General features: G+C 45.2%; 1 protein-coding gene across 1 annotated transcript in view; it reads left to right on the top strand.

Annotated features, from left to right (window-relative positions):
- ITGA9 (integrin subunit alpha 9) overlaps positions 1 to 26028 on the top strand; it is a 354182-nt gene that overhangs the window by 93811 nt on the left and 234343 nt on the right. Inside the window, exon 15 of the mRNA XM_020979532.2 lies at positions 12568 to 12728. Coding sequence (XP_020835191.1) covers positions 12568 to 12728 — 161 coding nt within the window. The remainder of the gene's footprint in view (positions 1 to 12567; positions 12729 to 26028) is intronic.

Raw genomic sequence — 26028 nt, forward strand, 5'->3', positions numbered from 1 at the left:
TCCCTCTAGCTGCGATTTGGGTATCTTGGCATCTCCATCAGAGGGGCCGATGGGGATCCATTTATGAGCTACTGTACTGGGCTGGCTAGTACGTTAAAACCTTGTAGGGTAGAAGGGACTTCTGTAGAAAAGGGTGCCTGTTGTGGATTCTGGCCAGACTCCTTTGACCACTGACAGGAAATTTGATTCAAAAATAAGCATTTATTAAGCACTTACTGCTCCATCACTCTGTTTCTTAGCCAGTACCAGATGATTTTGATTAGTGCTTTGTAGAGTGGAACTGCTAGGCTACCTTCCTTCATATTTTTTCATTAATTCCCTTGATATTTTTGATCTTCTGTTCTTCTCAGTGAATTTTGCTTCTGTTTTCCCTTGCTATACAAAATCATTCTCTGATAGTCTGGTAAGGCACCAAATAAGTAAATCAACCTGGGTAGGATTGTCACTTTTATGATATTGTCTCAGCCTACCCATGAGCAACTGATATTATTTCTCCAGTTTAGATTTGTCTTTATTTGTGTGAAAAGTGTTTTGTAATTGTGTTTAACATAGTCCCTGGGTTTGTCTTGGCAGGTAGACTCCCAAGTGTTTTAGGTTGTTTGCATTTATTTTAAATGGAATTTCTCTTTCTATCTCTTGCTCCTGGGTTTTGTTGGTAGTATGTGGAAATGCTGATGATTTATGTGGGTTTATTTTATATCCTACAACTATGCTGAAGTTGTTAATTATTTCAGCTAGTTTTTTAGCTGATTCTCTAGGGTTCTCTAAGTCTACCATCATATCTTCTGCAAAGAGAGATAGTTTTGTTTCCTCATTGCCTATTCTAATGCCTTCAGTTTCTTTATCTTGACTTACTGATGTACCTAGAATTTCTAATACAATGTTGAATAATAGTGATGATAATGGACATCCTTGCTTCACCCCTGATGTCATTAGGGAGGCTTCTAGTTTATCTCCATCATAGATAATGCTTGCTGATGGTTTTAGATAGATACTACTTATCATCTTAAGAAAGACTCCATTTATTCCTTTGCTTTCTAGCGTTTTTAAGGGAAATGGGTGTTGTAATTTTGTCAAAAGCTTTTTCTACATCTATTGAGATGATCATATGATTTTTGCTGCTTTTCTTATTGATATGGTCAATTATGCTGATAGTTTTCCTAATATTGAACCGGCCCTGCATTCCTGGTGTGAATCCCAGCTGGTCATAGTGTATGGTACTTGTAATACGTTGCTGTGATCTCCTTGCTAGCATTTTATTTAGAATTTTTTGCATTAATATTCACCAAGGAAATTGATCTGTAGTTATATTTCTTTGTTTTTTGCTCTCCCTGGTTTAGATATCAGAACCATATCTTTTTTTTTTGTCATAAAATGAATTTGGTAGGACTTCTTTACCTATTTTTTCAAATAGCTTATCCAGTGTTGGGACTGAATTTAAAACTAAATATTTGGTAGAATTCACTTGTCCTGGAGATTTTTCCTTAGGGAGCTCATTGGTGGATTGTTCCATTTCTTTTTCTAAGATAGGGTTATTTAAGTATTCTGTTTCTTCTTCTGTTAATCTGAGCAATTTATATTGTTGTAAATATCCATCCCTTTCACTTAGATGGTCAGTTTTACTGGCATATAATTAGGCAAATTAGCTCGTAATAATTGCTTTAATTTCATTTTCATTGGCGGTGCATTTATTCATTTCATTTTTGATACTGGCAATTTGGTTTTCTTTATTGTTTGGAATCAAATTAACCAATGGTTTATCTATTTTATTATTTTTTCCCATAAAACTGGCTCTTAGTTTTATTGATTAGTTCAATGGTTTTTAAACTTTTTTAAAAATTAATTTTCCTTTGATTTTCAGGATTTCCATTTTGCTCTTTAATTGGGGATTTTAAATTTGTTCTTTTCTAGTTTTTTTGAGTGGTATGCCTGATTCATTGATCTGCTCTTTTTCTCTTTTATTATTGTCTGAGTTTAGAGATATACATTTTCCCCTATTTCTTTGGCTGTATTCCACAAATTTTGGTATGTGGTCTGATTATTGTCATTCTCTTGTGAAGTTATTCATTGTTTCCGTGACTTGTTCTTTGACCCATTCATTCTTTAGGATTAGATTATTTAGTTTCCAATTGATTTAAAATCTATGCTTCAACAGCCCTTTATTGGATGTAATTTTTGTTGCATTATGGTATGAACAGGGTGCATTTAATATTTCTGCTTCTTGGGAGAAAAAGCAGTGACTTGCTTGAGCTCTCCCCCAAACCCCTCCAAATACCTATTAAAAAATGGCTCTAATATTTCTGCTTTTCTGAATTTGGTTTTGAGGTTTTTAATGTCCTAATACACAAGTCAGTTTTTGTGAAGGTGCCATGCAAAGCTGAGAAAAAGGTATTCTGTTTTCTGTTCCCATCTAGTTTTCTCCAGAGGTCTGCCATATCCTCCGCCATTTTCCTCTCCATTGCAAAAGCTCTTCCTTGCACTGCTATTTTCCAAGCTAATTCTGGGAGTTTGGAAGTTTTAGATGTTGCTGAGGTGATGCGGTCTCTTCTAGAGAGAGATGTGGTCACTGCTCTCCTGGTCTTTGCTCTGGTCCTCACCCTGGAAGGGCCCCTGATCCCTCAGGGCCCCTGAGGACATGTTTGGGGGCCATGCTCTTTCAGCATTTACCCAAGGTGTGCTGGCTGGGACTTGGCTGCTTTCCTGATCCCCTCTATTTCTAGTACTTTTCCTGAGATTGCCTCTAGTTTAGCCTGTCTGTATCTGGTTTGTACGTGGTGGTTCGCCTGCTCTCTCCCTCGCTAGATTGTAAGTTTGCTTGAAGGCAGGGGCTACCCCCAGTACTCTGCAGTGCCTGGTACATAATAGGCACTTACATGTTTGACTTAACTTGGGAGCACAGATGGCTTATTTTCTCTTAGGCACGTAGGTCATCATGGTAATAATGACCACTGTCTTAGAGAGTTATACTCACAGGCCTAGGCTTAAAATAAAAAAGATAACTGCCATTTGTTAGAGTTTTTAGCTACCTTATTTGAGTCTCATAGCAGCCCTGTGAGGTTGGGGCTATAGGTATTGAGATGCCCATTTTATAGATAAGCAGACTGAGGCTTGGACAATTAAATGATTTGTCCACGGTCGCACCGCTAGTGTCAGAAGTGGGATTGGAACCCTGGTTTTCCTGATTCCAGAGTCCAGGATGATATGACATGGCTATAGTATGACATCCCGCCTCTGTGGAAGTTAGCTTTGCACTTGGAGGGTCCTGATCCTAGCTACCCCTCGACAGTGGTCACCTCCATCCCCTGATCATTGAGACCCTAAACTAGGTATTCTTCACCTTTGTTGTGCTCTGGAGTCCTTGGGCAGGCTGATGAAGTCTGTGCTCCCTTTCTCAGAATGCATGCAGTGACACACCTAGGATTATGAAGGAAGATGGATTATATTGAAATATGGTCATCAAAATATAAAAAAAATGATTTCAGAAATTGCAGGTTATAAGACTCCTTGTCCTTTCTTCATGAGAAGTTGGCTGGCCACTTGTCATATGGGCATGTTGTAGTGGGGACTCCCCCTTTCAAGGGTGGATAGTTGGCAGCTGGAGGCCTTCTCATTGAGCGTGGCAGCCTAGACACACTTGCAGAATTTCAGACCTGAGACTGGGAAGCCTGAATTGAACGAAGGAAGTCACGAGATCCTCATGGTCACCATGGCTCCCGGGTAGATAAACAGATACCAAAACCGGGCTGTGGGGAAGGGGCTGTGGCCCCCAGACAGGGAAGTGGACACTCAGGAGGGTGAGATTTGTGGGAGCTGTTAGCCAAATCAGGAATTAAGCTTCAGTTTCTTCTTTTTGCCTCATGACTATGTGTGTGAGAATGTGTGTGTGAGTGTATGTATTTGCTATGAAAAGCAGTTTCAGAGAGTGTTCCCCAGGCCCCTTTGATGTTCATGCAAGCAGCAGCTTGATGTCCAACGTTAGCTGGAGGGACTGGTCAGCCCAGCTTTCCTTCCAGGTATGTTCAGTTTACCGGTCAGTTACGCACGCACAGTGGCTCGACTTTTGAGTCAGAATAGTAATAATAGCTACAATTTGCATGTCACTTCAAGGTCTGCAAAATGCTTTCACATGTCATTTCATTAGATCTTCACGATAGCTCCACGAGGCAGCTCTGATGAAAAAACTGAGGCTGAGAGGTGACGGGATTCGTCCAGGGTCGCGCAGCTACTGATGTGTCAGAGGCAGGGTTCAGAATCAAGTTTGCTTACCTCTGAGTCCCACGTTGTCTCCGTCATACAGCCTAGCTGCTGAGTCTTAGGGTTTACTGCATCATGGTTTGAGAGCGGGAAGGGACCATGAAGACCATCTCATTTACAGATGAGGAAACTGAGGCCCCCCAGAAGTGATTTGCCTGACGTCTCCCAGGGAGCAGGTACCAGAGGGATGTTTGATCTGTCTCCTCTTGAGCTAGGAGGTGTGGTGGTCAGTTGATTTTTCTTTCTGGACTTCACTGGACTTTTTCTTCCACTCATGCTCTGTCTTAATCCATTCCTCTTTTCTCCCCACAAAGAGTACTTCTAAGAGTTTGTTCCTGGGAAATTCTTTGTCGGACTAGCATCCCTGGAAGTGTGATGTAATCCTGTAGTGGAAATCTCAGTCAGTGGATGGGAATGAATCAAAACTCACTGGGAGGGATGAGAATATGAAATGTTCCAAGGCAGCTGGCTGCCTGCTGGCCCAGCCCCTGCTTTGGGACCTTCTGGAGGCAGCTGGGACCTAGAGGGAGGGGAAAAATCCCTGACTCATGGCTGTCTGAGCTTTTCACCCCCTTGACGTCATTGACTCTGGACGGGGACTGCTTGGGGAAAGCTGGAAGATGGGGGCCTGTGCTGGGGGGAAACATGGCCTAATGAGAACCAGAGGGGCCTGCTGTCCTCGAGGGTCAGGGGTGGCTTTGCTTAGAGGCTCCTCTCTGGGGCTGAAGGGGGCCACCTGGATGGACTCCAAGCCCATGGGGAGCCGCGGTACTACTGGCAGAGAAGCCTCAGAGCGGCTGGAGACTGACCAGACGTTTATCTGCGACATCCGTGAACCTTGAGGGTTTGACTGCAGATATGCTTGCATGCATTATATGCCCCACTGCAGCTGAGAGCCTCGGTGGCTACTGAATTTCCTTTTAGCTTTTGTGGCTAGGAATAATGGGAAGGCTGCCCAGATGGGGCTGAGATGGGCTAATGTCCAAGAGAGAGTGAGGGGGGGGAAGAGAGGAGGGGGGGGAGGAGAGAGAGACAGACACAGAGAAGAGAGACAGAGAGGGAGAGAGAGAGAGAGAGAGAGAGAGAAATCACACACACAGAGGGAGAGAGAGACACACACACACACGTGCACACACATAGAGACACAGAGAGGAGACACACACACACAAACGTACACAGACACAGAGAGGAGAGACACAGAGAGAGACACAGAGAGAGAGAGAGAGAAAATCACACACACACACAGAGGAGAGAGAGACACACACACACACGTGCACACACATAGAGACACAGAGAGGAGACACACACACACACAAACTTACACAGACACAGAGAGGAGAGACACAGAGAGAGACACAGAGAGAGAGAGAGAAAATCACACACACACACACAGAGGGAGAGAGAGACACACACACACATGCACACACATAAAGACACAAGAGGAGACACACACACACAAACTTACACAGACACAGAGAGGACAGACACAGAGAGAGACACAGAGAGAGAGAGAAAATCACACACACACACAGAGGGAGAGAGAGACACACACACACACACGTGCGCACACATGGAGACACAGAGAGGAGACACACACACAAACTTACACAGACACAGAGAGGAGAGACACAGAGACACACACACACACACAGAGAGAGAGAGAGAGAGAGAGAGAGAGAGAGAGAGAGAGAGAGAGAGAGAAAGAATCACACACACACAGAGACACACACAGAGAGAGAGAGAGAATCACACACACACACACAGAGACACAGAGAGGGAGAGAGAGACACACACACACACGTGCACACACACAGAGACACAGAGAGGAGACACACACACACAAACTTACACAGACACAGAGAGGAGAGATACAGAGAGAGACACAGAGAGAGAGAGAAAATCACACACACACACAGAGGGGAGACACACACACACACACATGCGCACACACGGAGACACAGAGAGGAGACACACACACAAACTTACACAGACACAGAGAGGAGAGACACAGAGACACAGAGAGAGAGAGAGAGAGAGAGAGAGAGAGAGAGAGAGATCACACACACACAGAGACACACACACACACAGAGAATCACACACACACAGACACAGAGAGGGAGAGAGAGACACACACACACACACATGCACACACACAGAGACACAGAGAGAAGACACACACACACAAACTTACACAGACACAGAGAGGAGAGACACAGAGAGAGACACACACACAGGGGGGGCGGGGGAAGAGAAGAGAGTGTTGACTCGGAGTCAGCCAGCACCTTCTGGGGTGATTCCCCGCCATCCACTGTCATGATTCTTCTAGCAAAGGCTCTGATTGGAGGTCACTGCTCCCCCTTCCCCGGAGATGTGGGTGCCAGCAGTGACCTGCTTGTAGTGCTTAGAAATGCACAAGCCCCCACCTGTATTTCCCTCATTGGAAAGCTGCAATAGCTGCCTACGTGTTCTCCTTCCCTCTATGATTCAGCCTCCACAGAGCTGGTAAAATCACCTTGAGGCCACTCCTCTGATCCAAAAACCTTCAGGGGCTCCCCATTGCCTCCAGTAGAAGAACAATAACAATTATTGTCATAACAGCTAATGTTAAAGTGCTTTAATTTATCCCTACACGAACCCTGGGAGGAAGGTGCTCTTATTGCCCCCATTTTGCAGATGAGGGCATTGAGGCAGAGAGAGGTTAAAACTGCCTGCCCCTCTTGCTCAGAGCCCAGCTATCTCCTAGTGCTACAGCAGATGTCCCAGGTCCTGCTCCTTTCCTACAAAGTTCAGTAGAATTAATTGGAGCTTCCTCAACAGAGCTAATGGACCTGAACCCTGTCATCATTCAGTCAGTGAGCATTTATTAAGTGCTTACTGTGTGCCAGACACTGTGCTAAATCCTGGGGAAAGTGTGGAAACAATCCCTGCCCTCAAGAAGCTTACGCTCTAATGAGGGAGGGAGATAGCATGTGTGGCACAGAGGTTAGGGCAGTGGACTTGGAGTCAAGAAGATCTGGGTTCAAATCCTGCCTCAGACGCTTATTAGCTGGGTGACCCTGGGCAGATCACTTGACTTTTCTTTGCCTCAGTTTCCTCATCTGTAAAGTGAGGAGTTTGGACATGACCTTTAAATCTTTCACTCTGTGATTCACAAGAGACCTACAAAGTAGGTAGGAAGTAGCACAACTTGCATCTGGTGAGGGGGTGCACAGCAGGGACTGGCAAGGGTCTGCAGAGGGTGGAGTGGAGTCTGGAAGGAGGCTGGGAAGATGCAGCAGTAGTGATACAGAGCCCCCAGAAGCTTCAGGCGCCTTTCATAGGATCATATGCCCTAGAAAAGAGCTTAGAGCAATCCTTCTTTTTACAGATGAGTAAACTGAGTCTCAGATTAAATGATTTACCCAAGGTCACTCAGTATAGGAAATGGGATTCCAACCCAGCTCTCCTCGACTGAAAGCCCAGCTCTGTAGCCATCCTTGGGACCTTGGTAGGGGAACTTTGAGATCTTTCTTTATGTCCTTTGTCATTGCTTTTGTCCCTGAAGGAAATCATTTGTGTAAATAGATTGGACGTGATAAAAAACCAGCACAGAAACCCCCCAAACGACAATCCTGTGTGGGCCTCAGGAGTCACTTTTTAGCTGTCTTCTGGGCACCGTCCATCTACATAAGTTTGTCATTAGCAGAAACAGGAAAAATCCACATGGTCTTATGCTGTGCTTATCGGTGGGTCTGGAGCTGATGTTTCAATAGTGATTTAAGGTTGGCAAAGCTCTTTACAGACGTGATCCCATTCGATCCGTGTGGGCCTGGGTCCGAGACCAGTTGGCCTTGATCATTCCTAGGTCATTGGGTTAGTGTTATGTTTGTGATGGAATACCCCCTGGGGAATATATTCCTTTTAGCCCTTCATTACAGTATTAGCACAATTGCTCAGCTCTCTGGGGACCCCCTTTTGAAGCTCCGGTGTTCCTTGAGGTCAGTGCACAGAGGCGGCTGCTTGACCTCCCTGGAGCTCTCATCTGGGTGTCTGCCAGTCTCGGTGGTGAATGACCAGAATCCCAGAGGGGGCCCAGAAAATCCATTAGCCAGAGAAGAAATGTTCCCTGGGGCAGCCACTGAGGTCCCTTTGGGTCCCTTCCTTTCCAGGACTGATTGCTTTGATGTTATTAAAAACCAGGGCAGTCACCTGGACTTCTTCTTCTTCAATGTCTGCTGATGGAATCGGCTCTGTTAGCGTTAATGAAGATTCTAGGGAGAGGCTGGTTGGGGGCATGTGTGTGGTCTGCCCTAGTGAGGGCAGGGCCCTGCAAAACATAGCCCAGATTTGTGATCTTGTGTTCCTTCTCACCTAGGGATTTTCAGCGAGTGAGATAATCTTCATGTTTGGTTGGGCCCAGTCTGTTCATCTTATGTTAGAAAAGGATAATAATAATAGTAGTGGTAGTGGTGGTGGTGGTAGTAGTAGTAGTAGTAGTAGTAGTAGTAGTAGTAGTGGTAGTAGTAGTAGTAGTAGTAGTAGTAGTAGTAGTAGTAGTAGTGGTAGTAGTGGTGGTAGTGAGGCAGCTGCGTGGTGCAGTGGGTAGAGTACTGGGCCTGGGTCAGGAAGACTCATCTAACAGTTCAAATCTGGCCTCAGACACTTACTAGCTGTGTGACCCCGGGTGAGTCACTTCACCCTGTTTATCTCAGTTTCCTCATCTGTAAAATAAGAGAAAAAAATGGTAAACTGCTCTAGTATCTCTGCTAAGAAAAGCCCCGAATAGGATCATGAAGAGTCGAACGTGACTCAGTAACAACAACAAAATGTAAAGTATTGCAGTTGGGTCCAAAAAATCAACTTCCTAAGCCCAAGAGGAGGGAGGCGTGGTTGGCAGTTCAACGGAGAAAGGAGTGGCCTTCAAACTCCCCGTGATATGGCAGCCGTTACTAGGTTGTGCTTCTTGGAAGAAGAAGGCAAAGAAAACCTTTGTCCTCTGCCCCGGTCAGATCACTTTGGGAGTGCCGCGTCTGGGTCTTGGAACCAGAGTTTAGGAAATGCGTTGGTGAAGTGGAGACTGTCCAGGGGATGGCAGCCAGGATGGTTGAGGGGCCTGGGGTCCATGCACATGAGGACACTTGAAAGAACTGGTAACATTTAGCCTGGAGAAGAGGAGACTCAAGTATTTGAAAGATTGTCACCTAGAAGAGGGTTGGATCACTTCTGTTTTCCAGGCAGGAAGCGCTAGGAACAATAGGGGCAGTTTCAAGAGGCCAATTGAAGCTTAAGATGAGGGAAATCCTTCCTGGAGACTGAGGCTGGCCCAGAGCAGAGGCTTCCTTGGGAGTTCCTCCTCGTTGGAAGTCTTTAGGCAAAGGCTGGGTGACCAGGCTGGGGGGGGTATGATAATGGCTGTCTAATCCAACCCGTCCCCCAGGAATGCCAAGAAGTGACTGGCAGAATCTTTCTTCATAGCATGTGTGGGGTCTAAGGCACAACATGGCAGCTGTCTTGTCACTCAAGTGTCCTTTACATTACAGAACAAGTCATGTTTTCTTTATTAGCATCTTCTCTAAGAGTGGAAGTGAAAGGTACAGTCATGAGGCAGGATGGAGCAGTGGAAAGAGCGTGGTATATGGCATCTGGGGACCTAGAATCTATCTTTTATCTCTGTATGACCTTGGGCAAGTCACTTCCCATGTGGAGCCTTTATTTCCTCAGCTGTAAGATGAGCCCTTCCAGTTCTAAGTATGTGGTCCTAAGGACATTTGTCCTTGGAGGAGGAGCTTGACTTGTTTTTAATTTTATAAGCATGTCATGCCACATTACTTATGGGAATTCCTGAGTTCGGGAATTGGCAGGGGGCCTGCTTCTCATGATGGTGGAGCATCAATCTCACCCCACTTGTAGCCCTTTAAAAGAACTGTGGCTCTGGTGGGAGCTTTGTGCTAAAGCATTGTCAGCATCAGTGACAGGATCACAGAGTGTCTGCTGGGGGACCCAGAGTCTCCCCTTCCTGTGGCTTGGCCAGAAGCAGAGCTAGTAGAGACTGGAAGATGGAAAGAATGGAAGGGAGTAAGGAAGGGAGTGCTTTGGAAGTAGTCACCAGGGCTCTCCATAGCTGCTTCATGAAGTCAATGTGATTTTTGTGGATAGAAATAGCTTTTGGGGGTGATTGGGATGGCATTGGAGGTCCTGGGAGGACAATCACCCTTTCTGTGTTATTACAGGTCAACAAGCTTTGACTTCTTTTTAATTCAATTCAAAAAGCATTTTCTAAGAAGTAAAACTACATTGTTTTTACATCATCTGCATTTCCCACTGTACCCTTCCTTCCTCCTCCCCTCCCCCCCTCCAACAAGCAGTTCCTTATTACAAAGAATAAAAAAGGGGGAAAAAAAAGCTCAGCAAAACTAACCAGCAAATCAAAGAAGTCTGGCATTTTATGTGCAATGTTCCACACTCATGGGCTCTCACTCTGCAAAGAAGCGGGTGGAGGTGCCTTCCCATGTCTCTTCCCTGGGGCCAAGCGTGGTTGGATTTCTCAGCGCTAGGATAGGATTGTTTTATTCTCTCTTTCCAATCATTTTGTCATAGCCATTTCTCTAATTGTTTTCCTTCTTCTGCTGATTTGTCTCTGTGTTCCTGTGCTTAATGAGCATTTATTAAGTACCTATTGTCTGCAAAGCACTAGGGCTACAAAGACAGAAATGAAATTTTAAAGAATAAATTAGACACTCTCCCTTGATGTAGTTGAAAGGTGGATTTAAGTAATGGCACATCTTGTATGGGTTGGTATAAGTGTTGAGACCCAAGAGGCGGGTGGGGGCAGTGGAAAGAATGCCTGATTTAGAGACAGAGGACTAGGGTTCAAATCCGTTCTTCTCTCAAACGACTCCAGTCTCTTTGCCAAGAAAACTCCAGACGGTGTCAGGAAGAGTCAGACACGATTGAAACGACTGAACGACAAGAAATCCCACCCGTGCTATGCGTGGGATTCTAAGTGGCATTCTAGACATGGAAGGCGCGTAGGCGCCGAGATGGTAGGTGAAAGGTCCTATGCAGAGAACACCTGAGAGTCCCAAGCGTAAAGAAGATGTAATCTGACAGAAGGCTGGAGAGGTAGATGGGAGCCAGATAAAGGTGTGGAGGGCTTCTAATGCCCGGCTGAAGAGTTGGCATTTTGTCCTAGACTTGACAGGAAGCTGTAGAAGCTTCTTGAGCAGATTTCAGCCTTTTGGGAAAATAAGTTTGTCAGGGAGAGGGGGAGACTGGAGAAGGGAGGATGATTTTGAGGCCAGTGAAGTAATTCAGGGGAGAAATGATGATGGATGAATGGAAAGAAGGGGGCCCAGGAGGCACATTGTGGCAATGGAATCAGCAAGACATCTCACCTGGTAGAATATGGAGAGGAGGGCAGGGAAGAGTCATGGATGACTGAGCTTTGGCTGACTGGGAGGATGGTGGCAGTGTCCTCAACCAAAATGAGGAGGTTTGGAAGAGGAAATTTTTTTGGGAAGTAATAATGAGTTTTATACTTCTCTTGGATTTCCCCAAGTCACTGAAGCTTTTTCAGCCTTGGTTTCCAATCTCAGTGTTAAGTGATGCCTTTTTGTGGTTGTCGTCAGGAATCAGCATATAGGGCATAGGTCAAAGGCAAGACTGTCCAAACATTTCTAATCGGGTCACATCTGTGAAGGCTAGTGATGCATGGCGCACATCTAGTTATCTTGTGGTGTCCTTTCAGAGAGAGGAAGTTGATGCATGGGCTGTAATATGATGATATCGGTTGTGAGAATACATATTACCAGAACAGCTGAGGCAACATAGGCAGTGGGAATAGATCTGAAATGGGAATCAGAAGACTTGGGTTTGGCTACTTCCTCTGACATGTATTAACTGTGTGACCTTGGTCAGCTTCTCTGGGCCTCGTTTCCCCCTTCTGTAAAATGAAGAGATTGGGCTAGAGAACCTCTAAGTTTCCATCTAATTCTAAGCCTGTGGTCCTAAGTACACATGGTCCTATGGTCTGTAATTAATCTGGTTTCTTCACAAATGGAGGATAAGTATGGAATTTAGAGTGAAGACTTGGAAGAAACGGTCATCTTCACTTAGAGACGTATCCCCTAGAGATGTCTGATTTTAATTTCCACCTGACTATCACGTTCTCAGTTAGGAATTCCTTGTCCCAGGTGGGTCATAACATTGTCTGATTGAAGCATCTTGAGTTTTCCTCTGTACATGACACCAGTCAAAGATTCACTGCATCTGGCCTTTCCCCACTGGGTCGGTAGAAGACCGTGTTACATTTATCCTTTTTCTGTCTATCGACAGGCTTGAATTACATCTTGACGGCGGATGTGACCAAAAAGGAGAAGGGCCAGCAGCCTCGGGTGTACTTTGTGTCTTTCGGAGAAACGATGGGGCAGGTCTCTGAGAAGATGCAGCTCTCCTACATGGAGGAGAAGTGTGAACACTATCAAGCCCATGTGAAGGTCAGTCCGAGACATCCTTCTTGCATCCTGGCTGTCGGCGGGGGCTTCTCTTTCCCTCCGCAGGTAGAATGAGATTACCAGGGAAATTCGTCTGGACTTGTGGCTGATTCGTTCACTCTGACTTGTTGCAGAAGTCCTTTGGGGAGGACACAGCTTAAAACCTCAACATCATGTTTGACCGTTCTCTGAAATATTCTCTCTTCTTGGTTCTTTGAGAACCAGGCAGCCAGATATCCAGGAAGGGTCTTGCCCTCATTCATTGGAGGGCCTCTCCATCCTTTCCCCTCCAAGGATCTTCTTGGAGAAGAGACCCAGGCAGAGGCTGTCAGGTTGCTGGGCCACAAGGATGCTGGTTCAGCTTACACCTGTTGCTTTGCTTGGTATCGCTGCCTTCCCATATTGATCCCCAAACTCCAAAATAGTTACGTTTGGTTGTGACTGTATTTTTTATCCTCCTCAGTTACTTTCTGTTTATTTTAAAAGTGCATTTTTTGGCCTTCCCACCCTCTCTGTATGAGTCTTAAAATGTTTTTCTTCTCTTGTAATTGTTTATTAAATGCACTTTGCCATAAGCCTGGGAGTGAGGGGCCCAGCCTGTGGTTGGATACCTGGAGGCAGTGGTGGTGTTAGTCTAGGCATGAGCAGATGCTGCAAACGTGAGGCACAAATGAGAGCTCAGGACTGTTGAAGATATGGGTCATTGCAAGCTGATGTACTAGGAGACCCTTTGCCAGAAGGTTAGCGTGTGTGGGCCCTGGAAAAGCAGGGCCTTGCCATTGGAAGATTTGCATTCTAGGCCTGGTTCCATTATCTCCAGACAGTGTGACTTCAGGTAGCACTCTTTAGTCTCAGTGTTTTCATCTATAAAATGGGGATAATAGTAGCTGCCCTGCCTACCTCATGTGACTGTTGCGAGGACCTGATGAGACAATGTCTATGAAGGTGCATTCAGTGGGCATTTTTACAGCGCTCAGCCTGGGGAATCATAGGTCTTGAAGTGGAAGGGACGTCGGAGGTTACAAAGTTCAGCCACCTCATTTTACAGACGGGAAGCTGAGTCGGCGTCTGACCCTGTAGGAGTCTGAGGTGGAATTTGGACCACGGTCTTTGTGGCTCCAAACTAGCATTCTAAGCATCTGTCATGCCTATACAAAGAGGAAAGTGAGACGGTGCCTGCCTTCAATGGACTTACATTCTGCACGAGGAGAATCTGTGTGGTGATCAATAAATAGGAAGTGACTTCAGGAAGGGGAGAGTACAGATAATTTATAAATGGTGAAGCCTGGAGTTCGTGAGGACGCAGCTCAATGGGCGTCCATCGGCTGGAGGACCTGGAGACATCTCCAACTCAACCTGGCCCAAACAGAACTGGGTGTCTTTCCCCCAGACCTACACCTCTTCCTGCTTTCCCTCTTTCTGTCTAGGGTCTTCCTGGCACCCTGTCTGCAACCACAGAGTCACTTTTTCCTTCCCCTCGCCCCAGTGGCCATCATCTCTCCTCTCTGTCTCTGTCTCTCTGTCTCTGTCTCTCTGTCTCTCTGTCTCTGTCTCTGTCTCTGTCTCTCTCTCCCTCTTATGTTAAAACTCCTTGAGAAGGCTGTCTATGATCTATACCTTCCTTCCCTCTCACTCTTTTCTTCTCTCCATAATCTGGCTGCCAAGATCATCCTTCAGTTGAACCTGCTCTCTCCAAGGTTACCGAGGGTCTCTCAGTCACTGAGCCAGTGGTTCTTTCACAATCCTCATCCCTCTTGTCCTCTGAAGCTGTTGACGCTGCCGATCACCCTCTGTCTTCTCTAAGTTTTCTCCTGGTACTCCTCCTTCCTCTCTGACTGCTCCTCCTTCCCTCTCTTTCTCTGAATCTTTTTCTAGGCAAGGCCTGTTAACCACCCTTGTCTCCTAGGGCTCTGTCCCGGCTTCTCTTCTCCCTCTATACAGGTCTACTCGATGATCTCATCAGCTTCCATAGATTGATGGTTCCACTTAACTAGCCCTAACCCCTCTGCTGACCTCTGGTCTTGTATCTCCTCCTGCCTGTTGGACATCCCCAACTGGATGTCTCCTGGGCATTTGAAGCTCAGTCTGTCCAAAATGGATCCATTGTCTTTCCCACCGAACTCTCCCGTCCTCCTGCCTTCCCAATTACTGTTGACGTCTCACGGGTTTTGGCGTCGTTCTGAACCCCACACTCCCTCTTACGCTGCCACATCATGTCGGCGTTACCTTTGCAGCATTTCTCATGTGTGTCCCCTTCTCTCCTCTGGCACTGCCCTCACTCCAGTGCAGACCCTTGTCACCACACGCTTGGACGATTGCAGCAGCTGCTGATGGGTCTGCCTGCTTCAGCCATCAAAGTGACCTTCTTAAAGCACAGGTCCGACTTTGTCGCTCCCATTCAACAAACTGCTGTAGCTCCCTACTCCCTCCAGGATCAAGTACAAAATCCTTTGTTTGGCGTTCAGAGACCTTCACAATCTGTCCCCAGCTGGCCTTCCCGATTTGTTGCACAATACTGGCGCCTGCCCAGCCCCTTGGACTCTGCGTTCCAGCCAAAGCAGTCCATTTATTCTTGCTCACACACAACTTTCCGCCTTTCATCTCTGCCTTTGCATGGACTGCTGCCCTGTGTGGAATACTCTGCCTCCTCATTTCTGATGATTAGAATCCCCAGCTTCCTTCAAAGCTCAGAGCAAATGCGGCCTTTCTATGAGAAGTCTTTGGTGATTCTCCCACCTGTTAGAATCCTCCTGCTAACGTGACTTTGTAGCTATGTGTACTTTGTATTTTCATGTCTTTGGGCCCATCGCTTTCTCCCAGTGGAATGTAAGCCCCTTGAGGGCAGGGACATTCTACTTTTGCCTTTGCGTTCTCAGTACCTGTAGAGTGCATCATGCTTGTCAGGCACTTGGTGATTTTTATTGAATCAAATCCCTAATTTCATCATGAAACTTTTAAAATTGACCAAAACAAAGAAAAATAAGGATTTATTTAAGAAAACAAACAAACCCACAATGCAATCCATGCTGAAAAAGGCGAGCTTGAACCACTGTCTTTTTCATGAATATTTCTTTCAAATTGTCTTCTTGATCTCTCTCTCTCTCTCTCTCTCTCTCTCTCTCTCTCTCTCTCTCTCTCTCTCTCTCTCTCTCTCTCTCTCTCTCTCTCTCTCTCTCTCTCTCTCTCTCTCAAAAACAAACCAACCAGCCTCATTCCAATATCATGAACCCCACCATGATGTCGGCTTCAGGAGACAAGGGTAACACGTGTGCTCAGATATGTGCTGTGCTATTAGCACTGAGGACCAGAGCAGCGTGGACTTGGCACTCAAAAGGACCGCAGAGGCCATGTGTCCAGCCCCTTATTCTGTAGATGAGGAGACCGGTCCAAAGAGGAGAAGGCCTCGTGTGTGAGGTCCCACAGGGAGTGAGTGGCAGGATTAAAATTCAAAAAATCCATCGCCTTTTCCCCGTGCCTTGCTGAAGATGCTCTGTGAAATCCACAAGAGAGGCACAGCCTAGAAAAACATGCGTAGCTTGAGAATTGATATCCACATTAACCACTGCTTAAGATGCCACATATTTGGGGCATGAGAAGTGGTTTTCCTACCCAGATTTTTCTGGATTCCAGTGGAGGGCTAGAGTTTAGGGAATAAGGAAATAATGATATTATCTGACTGGCTAGGTATCAGGGATGTGGACCAGCTGTGACCTTGGTGGCTTATGGTTTATCCAGCTGTGGGCAACAGCTGTTGGGGCTGTTGGCTCTTGGGAGAGAGGTTGCAGGCCTCGAGGGTGGAGGTTATCCCAAACTGTCTGGGCTTCCCAGCGGAGCCAGCATGAAGGGCTTTGGGGCTTGCTTTAGCTTGAGGCACTTTAAAAGGTCTGTGCGGCCTCCAGAGCCTTGGAGCAGAGGATTTTTTCCCATGGGGACTCTTCACTCAACTTCATAGAAATGTCTGGTAAGATAAATAGAAGAATTTGAGTTTACTTAACACCATCTGGTCAGCAGATGATGATAAGAGGCAGGCTGTGACAGGCAATTTGTTCGTTTATGTTTCATCGCTCCTTTCTCCCTGATAGTTTCCTTCCAGATATAGCAGGATATATAATCTAGATGGATGGAAGCCAGTGGGTCAGGCTTCTTCTCCCAAATCACCTTACACTTCTCTTGCATATGTTTTCCACATGCCTATACATGTATTTGTTGTCTCCCCCAATCGAGTATAAGCTCCTTGAGGGGGGAAGATTTCTTCTGTCTTGTCTTTGTATCTCCAGTGCCTGGCACAAAGTAGGCACTTAATAAATTCATGTCACTTGATCTATTGATTTTTTTCACTTTGATAAAACTATAATATCGTTGATATGATTGTTGGGGCATTGTGTGCTAGCTCATGCTGTGTGTGACCCTTGTCTTGAATCTTCCTTAAAGCCTTCATAGGCAGAGGGGGAGATGCAGAGAGGTGGTAGAGACTTTATGTCTCTTGTGGGTATATCCACAGGTACCCATGGAGCACACAGACAGTTCATTTGTTCTCCCTAAGTCTTCCTATGGGAGCAGCCCACTTCTTTTTCTGGTCAATCAGTCAAGAAGCATTTATTAAGCTCTGTATTCATTTGAGGTAATATCTGTGTTAAGCTCAGATGCGCAAAGACAAAGCAAAAACAATCTTTCTCTTTGAGGAGTTTCTATTCTCATGAGGAAACCATCCCTTCCCCTGCCCCGGTGGAGAAATAGACACATAAAATATAAATAGAGAGAAAAATGAAGATGACCAGGGAGGGGAGACTAGGAAAGGCCTCTGCAGAAGGTTGCATTGGAGCTGAGTCTTGAAGGAAGCCAGGGATTCCAGAAGCTGAGGTGAGGAAGGAGAGTTTCCATGTGTGGAAGACTGTGGGTGCAAAGTCCCAGAGATGGGAGGTGGAGCCTACCATTGGCAAGGAGGCCAGTATGGCTGAACTATAGCTAGGCAGAGGAGACTGTGATGGTTGGGTGGGGTCAGGCTGTGAAGACCTCCAAACACCAGGAGGGCTATTTATACTGTATTTGATCCTAATGGTAATAGGAAGGCATTGAGGGTTATTGACATGGAGGAGGAACTATGCTGTAGGATGAGCTCTCTGGCAGCTGCGCGAAGGATGGGTGAGGGAGAGACTTCATCGAGGCCATCCAATGGAGGCTATTGCAGTAGTCTGGGGAGAGGTGATGAGGCCTTGGTTAGGGGTTGTATAGGTAGAGAGAAGGGCAGGTATATTAGAGACAAGACTTTTTCTGGAAGCAGAACAAGATTTGACAACTTATTGGCTCCATGGGTTGCATGAAAGGGAAGAGGAGAAGGTGACCTTGAGGTTACAATCTTAATGATTGGGAGGTCAGTGGTGCCCTTGAAAATAATTGGGTTGCATAGGCTTTCTTAAAATGGAAATTTATTGCTATGTATTTTGAATCTTCTCTTACATTCAGCTGTGCACATGACATGTTTATTTTTTCTTTTCGTATTTTGTATTTAAATTTTAATATTTAAGTTTATAATATGTTTCTTTTTCTTGTAATTGGCAAGTTTGTCATTGGAGAGGGAGGTTTGGGGAAAAGACAGTGAACTATAGAGTCACGTATCTCTTTGAAATCTTTAGTGCATCTTCTGACATACAGTTCATTCTTCATTGGTGTCATGGTGTAGTCTATTTATGCCCTCTGTTCATCTCTCCTTTCTTCTTTGGGTCCCTCGAGTTTAATTCTTCAAGGATTATTTTAGCGATAGATTCCACAATCCCTGAGCAAAACTCCTTCTGAAATTAGAACGTAAGCTCTTTGAGGCCAGGGACTTTTTCGGTTAATGTTTTTGTATCTGTATTTCCTTGTATAGTTTCCGCACATAACAGGGCCTAATAAATGCTTCTTGAATTTTGAATTCTCCATTGGAAGAATACTGGTATTAAAAGGTGGGCCGACCTTTCAGGGGACACCTGGAAACTTTCCAAATGTGACCCAGCCTGCTCTATTAAAATTTGGGCCTAGCTCATTGTTCATCCCCAGTGACTATCCAGGATATACATGTACTGGTAGACCAGCTCTATGGACTCTCCTTCCAATGGCATGTATTGTATGTATAGTAGGGTTTCTTTATCCACGTAGTTTTTCTTGTGTGAATAATTTTTTGTTTTGTTTTTAGGCAGTTGAGGTTAAGTGACTTGCCCAGGGTCACACAGCTAGTAAGTATCAAGTGTTTAGTCTGAGGCCGGATTTGAACTCAGGGCCTCCTGACTTCAGGGCCAGTGCTGTATCCACTGTGCCACCTAACTGCCCCTCTTGTGTGAATAATTGAGCCAAACTCTTCAGAGTGATTTTTTGGGGGGGCCTGGATCTGTGGTGTCCCTGGGGGGAGGGTTGCTCCTGGTGAGGAACCCTCCCTCCTAATTCAGTCCTGCATCTTGTCTGGTGTTTACCATCCTAAAGAGCTGGCAGGAGAAATTAAGTAACTGGCCCAGGATCAGCTGGTCAATATGCATCAGAAGGAGCTCTCGAACCCAGGTCTTCCTAATGTCAAGGCTAGCTCTCCATTTACTTTGACACACTGCTTCTCTTAGGGTGATTATGGATCTTATCGATGCTTTAATGGTTTAGCATCAAAGAAATCTTCTTCCCTCCCAAAGTGATCTCATTTGGGAGGCTTGGTGTAATTGGTACAATGTCACATGCAAAAAGGAGAATTTGGAGGAGCTCGCCATCTATCGTGAGGACTCTCTGTTCTGTTAGGTTCTGGATCATCCATCCTCTATGACAGGAAAGTAGGCCTACGAGTCAGTGGTCAATGAAATTTTCTCCTTTGTCTTTTTCAGTAGTAGTACCAGCTACTCTTTCTCCAAGCATTCAGCATCCTTCCTCAATGCCCCCAGAATTGGGGTGCCTCTTGTGCGGGACTCCCTTGGGTATATTGGGTCTGATCTAGTTGCTCTTCTGAGTTTGGTTTTCTTTCATGCCTTCTCTAACTTCCTCATACAGCACGCTGGGGACTGTGGGATATTTTGTCCCAATGTGGTTACTTTACTGTCAGAAAGTAGACTTTAAAGTAATGCTGATAAATTATTTTCCTTCCTAATCTATCCATTGTCCTTCTGTCAATTTCATCTTCAGATGATCTCAGAATGATATCTTAATTGTGTCTCTTGCTAAGTTTTCCTGCTCTGCTCCTTCTTTCTGTTTATGAGGTGCTACTCATAATCTTCCTCTGTCTTCTTCTGCAAGATTTTGTGAATGAGTACATATTCTGAACTGGCATTGCCTTTTGCTGCTATATCTCTTTGCTTGGCAATTAGATAGTTGAGATGGTTGGCTAAGGTTGGTTTTTCTGGCCTCCTTGTCGTATGATTGATTTGTGCTGGTTAGACGTCTAAGGAAATGACATGAGCGTGTTTTGATGTCTGTTCTTTGATGCACTTCCCACTTGCCAACATCAACAACTCATTCAAACAGACCAGATTGAAGTGGTTTTAATTGCATATCGTATTTTGGTCTCATTTTTATTCCTTGTTCTCATTTTGATTTTGATCTTTCCTCTAATAATTCACTGGCCTGACCATACATAGACAATTCACTTGGAAAGTCAGTAAGCCATCATTTCCTGTCTGTTAAGATGCAGTCAATTCTCTTTTTTTTATGAGGCTTTTTATCACATGGAATTATGTTTCAAGGACTAGGATTTGATCTTCACTCCACCCTAATCACTGTAATAAGTTGTGTCATGATGAGGCTTTGTCATAGTCAATTTTTTGTCCATTCCAACACACCTAGCGGCATTTCATTTCAGCGAAGAGGTGCGTTAGGTCTCCTAGGGAAGGAGTCTCCTTTTCACTTGCTGGGTAGCCTTGGATAAGTGATGATATGAGAGAGAACACATCTCTCTGTGTTCTTGATAATAAAAATGGAGATGGTGGGGTGGGGGAAATCAGGAAAAGCTTTATGTAGAAGGTGATGTTTGAATTGAGTTTTGAAGAAAGCCAAGGAGTCTAAAAAGCAGAAGTGAGAAGAATGCAATCCAGGTATGGGGGACAACCCCCATGCAAAGTCACAGGGATGGGGGTTGGAGGGATATATATAGGAAAGGCGTGAGGGTCAGAGCAGCTTGGCAAGACCAGAGTGCAGAGTGGGGAGGAATGTGTAACAAGAGGAGCAAACAGGAGGGGACTAGAAAAGGCTTTAAAAGTCAAACCTAGACTTTATATTCAATCCAAAAGGGAATGCAGAGCCACTGGAGTTTATAGAGCTGGAGAGGGACCCATACACTCCTCTGCATTAGCAGCTTGGCAGCTGAGTGGAGGATGCCACAGGGAGACCAGTTAAAAGGCTATGACAATAGTGTGGACAGTGGATACTGAGTGTGGCTGAAGAACTTGGGTCAGGCAAGACAAGGCAAGAAGCATTTATTAGGCACCAACTACGTAAGCCCTGGGGATATGAGTACAAGCAAAAAGACAGTCTGTACCATCAAGGTGTTCACATTGTAAGAGGGCAAAGCTATCACATGAAAGGGAGCTGGAAATGGGGAGGGGCTAAGGGGCATCCAAGCAGGGGGCATGGATCTCTAGTTCCTGAAATCATTTAAGGGTTTCCCATGAGGTGACTTAATTGAGAAATAATGGGAAACGAAAGATCTGGTTTTAGATTAACCACCAGGTCACAGAGGTTTTGGGGTTTTGCATGTTCTAACAGGCAACACACTTTCTTTTTGGTCTTAATGAGTTATTGGAGTAGCCAATGGATTTTTTTCCCCCTTTGAGAACGTGCCTGAGACACTGCATTTTCTTTGTGTGTCAGATCCAGCTTCTCTTGCTTTGTGTACATTTATGAGTAATTCCTCGTGGATGGTGGTTGCCAGGGTGTCAGAAATCCCCTTCCCCCAACCTCTTTAAAGAGAGATGCATCTGCCTCAGTGGTTGTGATGGACACTGTGGCTCAGAATGGTTGTTGGTGTTGGACTTGCTGGCCTTTGGGTTCAGGAAATGAGAAGGGTTTTAAGGGCTCGTGGTACTGAGTTGCCCCACACTGCAGGCCATAAACAAAGGCTGGATGGAACAGGCTTTGGCCCAGGAGAGGCTCATATTAGTACAGGCTGGAGGAGAGGGGCTAGTCTGAGGTCTGTCCAGCTCTGAGGCTCTGCTGCTTTACCTCCAAAGGGTCCAAAGTCAATTGCTTTCAAGAGTAGAATCTGTCATTATCTTTTCTTTTAACCCTTTCCACCTTTTCTTCTTAGGTCATTATTTTGATAAGGAAACCCACAACGACATGGAACCAAGTCATCTTTCTTGTCTTGCTTTTATTTCTCTTGAGAGGCAGTGTGGCTTAATGGATAGAGCCTGGAAAACCTGGATTCAAGCCCTGCTTCTGACACACTATGGCTCTGTGACCCTGGACAAGTCAGTTAGCCTCTGTAAGTCCTGGGCAGTTCTCCAAGACTAGAAGTTGCTGCTTGGTGGAGGGAGTTCAACAAAAATCATGGGTCCAGTCCCTATCCCTGTTCTAATCCCTTATCTTCCCTTTCCTCACCTATTCCTAAAGCCTGGAGTACGTTTCCCACTTCTCATGTAGGCCCAGCCTTGGTTGTGACCACAACCGTCATGCTACTCACTGCTCCTTACCACTTCCCTCTTGGTGTGGAAGGTCTGCCCTTGGCATGTGTAGGCCATATCAAAGAGAGGTGGGAGCTCTGTCTGGTTCCTGCTCACCTTCAGCCTTTAGGTTGTTGGTTCAGAAGAGAACCTTTCTTTTTCTCCTCCATTAAAGAGAGGAAAGCATTTGGCTCTGAGCTGTGTCAGACTTTACTTTAGAGGGGCTGGAGGGGACCGGTAATGGCCAGTGAATGAAGATTGATGGGCTAAGTGGCATTAGGACGTGATTACATATTTTCCTGGAGAGGAGAACGGAGCAGGGGGACCAGCCCAGCTGTTTACCTCCCCCCTACCTCTGTGGGCTTCCTGCATCAGTGCGAATGCTGAGTTAGATCTTAGGAATGATAATGAAAACCATGTGTTTGGGTGGGAAAAATGGAGGCAGGGAAGCAGTGTGGGCAGAGGGTCAGAGATTCTTTCCACGGTACCCACAACATCAAGGGAGGATGCAGTACTGGAGTTCTGTTTGAGGGCGGAGGTGGCCACTGGGGGATGTTATCTGCTCTGTGGATTGTTGTTACTGTGAATTAAGGAAGGATGTCTTCTGGAAGGGAGGGGGCATTATTGTGTGGAATCAAACTGTTTTTATCTCTTAGAGGTGTCAGCAGTTGCTGCCTTTCCCTCCCACACACTCCCGCCCCTCCTCTCCTTCCCCCAGTTTGGAGTCTCATCTGTAGTTGCCTTCAGGGCTGGAGGCCATGGGACCTTAAGCCTTTGTAATTAACAGGTCGTCTAGTCATGAGCACTTGGCGGCTCCATATGGGAAAACTATGGAAAGAAGCACCAGCTGGACTGGTGTGAACGTGGACTTGAGTCAGCCTTTCATGTTTACCGATTGCCCTTTGATTGTTTCCCAGTGTGGCTACTTTAGAGCCACTTTATTTCATTGCAAAATAATCAGGAGATGGCGGTTGGGTTGTGCAGCGGTAAGCTGCAATGGCAATGGAATGGAAGCTCCTCGAGGGCAGGGACGGTGGCATTTTTGTCTTTGTATCTCCAGTGCCCTGTGCGTGGCACACAGTGGGTGCTTAATGAGCTCTTGTTGGCTAATTACTAGAACCCTACTTTAAACTCTACAAAGGGTTGTACATCGATTATTCATAGTCCTAGGGAGGATCTAGGAGGAGCCAGGAGGCAGATGATGGGAGGAGGTTCCCAAGGCTGGAACAGTCACAGTGCAAGGATGGAGGGCAGCATCAGAATTGAGAGGAGAGTCAATGACATGTGAGTGGCAAAGGCAGAGCAAGGGGACTGAGAGAATTGGGAGGGGCTAGAGGGTCGGAGGTCAACATTCCGTCATTCCCAGGGAAAGGCAAACTCTGACCTTGTTGGCTTTGGAATACATGTGGCCCGCTGAAGTAAATGGGCACGGGTAAGACCGTGGAAGCGTTTCAAGCAGAGAGGCAAACACCGAACACTTCCTGTGCGTCCAAAGATAGCTCTGCCCACCTGTCCCGCATGTTTGGACAATACATCATTGAACTTTCTTTCCTCCCCATCTCCTCTCCTGCAGGTGTTCCCCTGGTGAGATTCCTTCTGGTCTCCATTTAGGAAAAAACAAATTAGGAAAAGAAGTAATGAGGCATTATTTTTCATTGTTGTTAAATCTTGACCCTGACAGATGGTGGCCAAGCTTCTTCTGGAATACTTTTAGGAACAGGATGCTCACTACCTCTTGGGGCAGCCTGTTTCATTTTTGAAAAGCTCCAATTATTAGAAACAGTAGCCCTACTTCTGTCACTAAATGCATATGTGAACTTGAGAGTGTGTGTGTTTGTGGGCGCTCATGCATACATGTGTATCTATGCACACAAATATGTGTATGCACACAGATAAGGGATAAGGACTGAACCTTGGATTTCACTGATGTCAGGAATTCCCAGGCAAAGAAAGCCCGTCTCCTCAGGCAAGCTGGCATCTTCTGTGAGTGTTAGTCTTAGACAAGTTGATCTCAGAGCACTGGGAGGTTAAGTGACTTGCCTAGAGTCTCTTGGTCAGTATATGTCAGAGGAGGTACCGGACAGCTTTTTATTCACTAAACTATGCTGCCTCATTTGTGTGTGTGCGTGTATGTATTTTCTGCCATAGCTGTTTTTATTTTTGGTGTGGGGTAGGGTGCATCAAGGCACAGAGCAGGGCTTGGGAAGGAGTTCACCTGGAAATTAAACCGTTCTTAGAAATGACCTGTTTGTCATCAGTTGCTCATGGGTAGGCCGAGCTAATATAATAAAAATGACAATCCTACCTAAGCTAATTTACTTATTCAGTGCCATACCAATCAAACTACCCAAAAATTATTTTATAGAGTTAGAAAAAATAGTAAGATTCATTTGGAAAAACAAAAGGTCCAGAATATCAAAGGAACTAATGAAAAGAAATGCAGGGGAAGGTGGCCTAGCATTTCCAGATTTTAATTGTATTATAAAGCAGCAATCATCAAAACTGCTTGGTATTGGCTAAGAAATAGGGAGGTGGATCAGTGGAATAGGTTAAATATGCAAGACACAGTAGTCAATGACTACAGTAATCTATTATTTGATAAACCCAAAGACCCCAGCTTCTGGGATAAGAACCCACTCTTTGAAAAAAACTGCTGGGAAAACTGGAAAAGAGTATGGCAGAAACTAGGCATAGACCCAAATCTCATACCACATACCAAAATAAAGTCAAAATGGGTTCAGGACTTAGATATAAAGGCTGATACCGTAAGTAAACTGGGAGAACAAGGAATAGTTTACCTATCAGATCTATGGAGAACAGAAGAGTTCATGACCAAACAGGAGATAGAGAACATTATGAAAAGCAAAATAGATAATTTTGATTACATTAAATTGAAAAATTTTTGCACAAACAAAGCCAATGCAACTAAGATTAGAAGGAAGGTAGAAAATTGGGAAAGAATTTTTACAGCCAGTCTCTCTGATAAAGGCCTCATTTCTAAAATATATAGACAATTAAGACAAATTTTTAAGAACACAAGCCATTCCCCCAATTGATAAATGGTCAAAGGATATGAACAGACAGTTCTCAGATGAAGAAATTAAAACTATCTATAGTCATGTGAAAAAATGCTCTAAATCACTATTGATTAGAGAAATGCAAATCAAAACAACTCTGAGGTACCACATCACACCTATCAGATTGGCCAACATGACAACACAGGAAAATGATAAATGTTGGAGAAGATGTGGGAAAATTGGAACACTAATGCATTGTTGGTGGAGTTGTGAAATGATCCAACCATTTTGGAGAACAATTTGGAACTATGCCCAAAGGGCTACAAAAATGTGCATACCCTTTGACCCAGCAATAGCACTTCTAGGGCTATATCCCAAAGAGATCAAACAAATGGGAAAAGGAACCACATGTACAAAAATATTCATAGCAGCTCTTTTTGTGGTGGCAAAGAATTGGAAATTGAGAGGATGCCTATCAGTTGGGGAATGGCTGAGCAAGTTGTGGTATATGAATGTAATGGAATACTATTGTGCTATAAGAAATGATGAACAGGCTGACTTCAGAAAAACCTGGAAAGACTTATATGGTCTGATGCTGAGTGAAGTGAGCAGAACCAAGAGGACTCTGTATACAATAACAGCCACGTTATACAATGACTAATATTGTTAAACTGAACCCTT

This window comes from Phascolarctos cinereus, unplaced genomic scaffold (assembly GCF_003287225.1).
Source record: "Phascolarctos cinereus isolate Bilbo 61053 unplaced genomic scaffold, phaCin_HiC Scaffold_4;HRSCAF=312, whole genome shotgun sequence".
NCBI lineage: Eukaryota > Metazoa > Chordata > Mammalia > Diprotodontia > Phascolarctidae > Phascolarctos > Phascolarctos cinereus.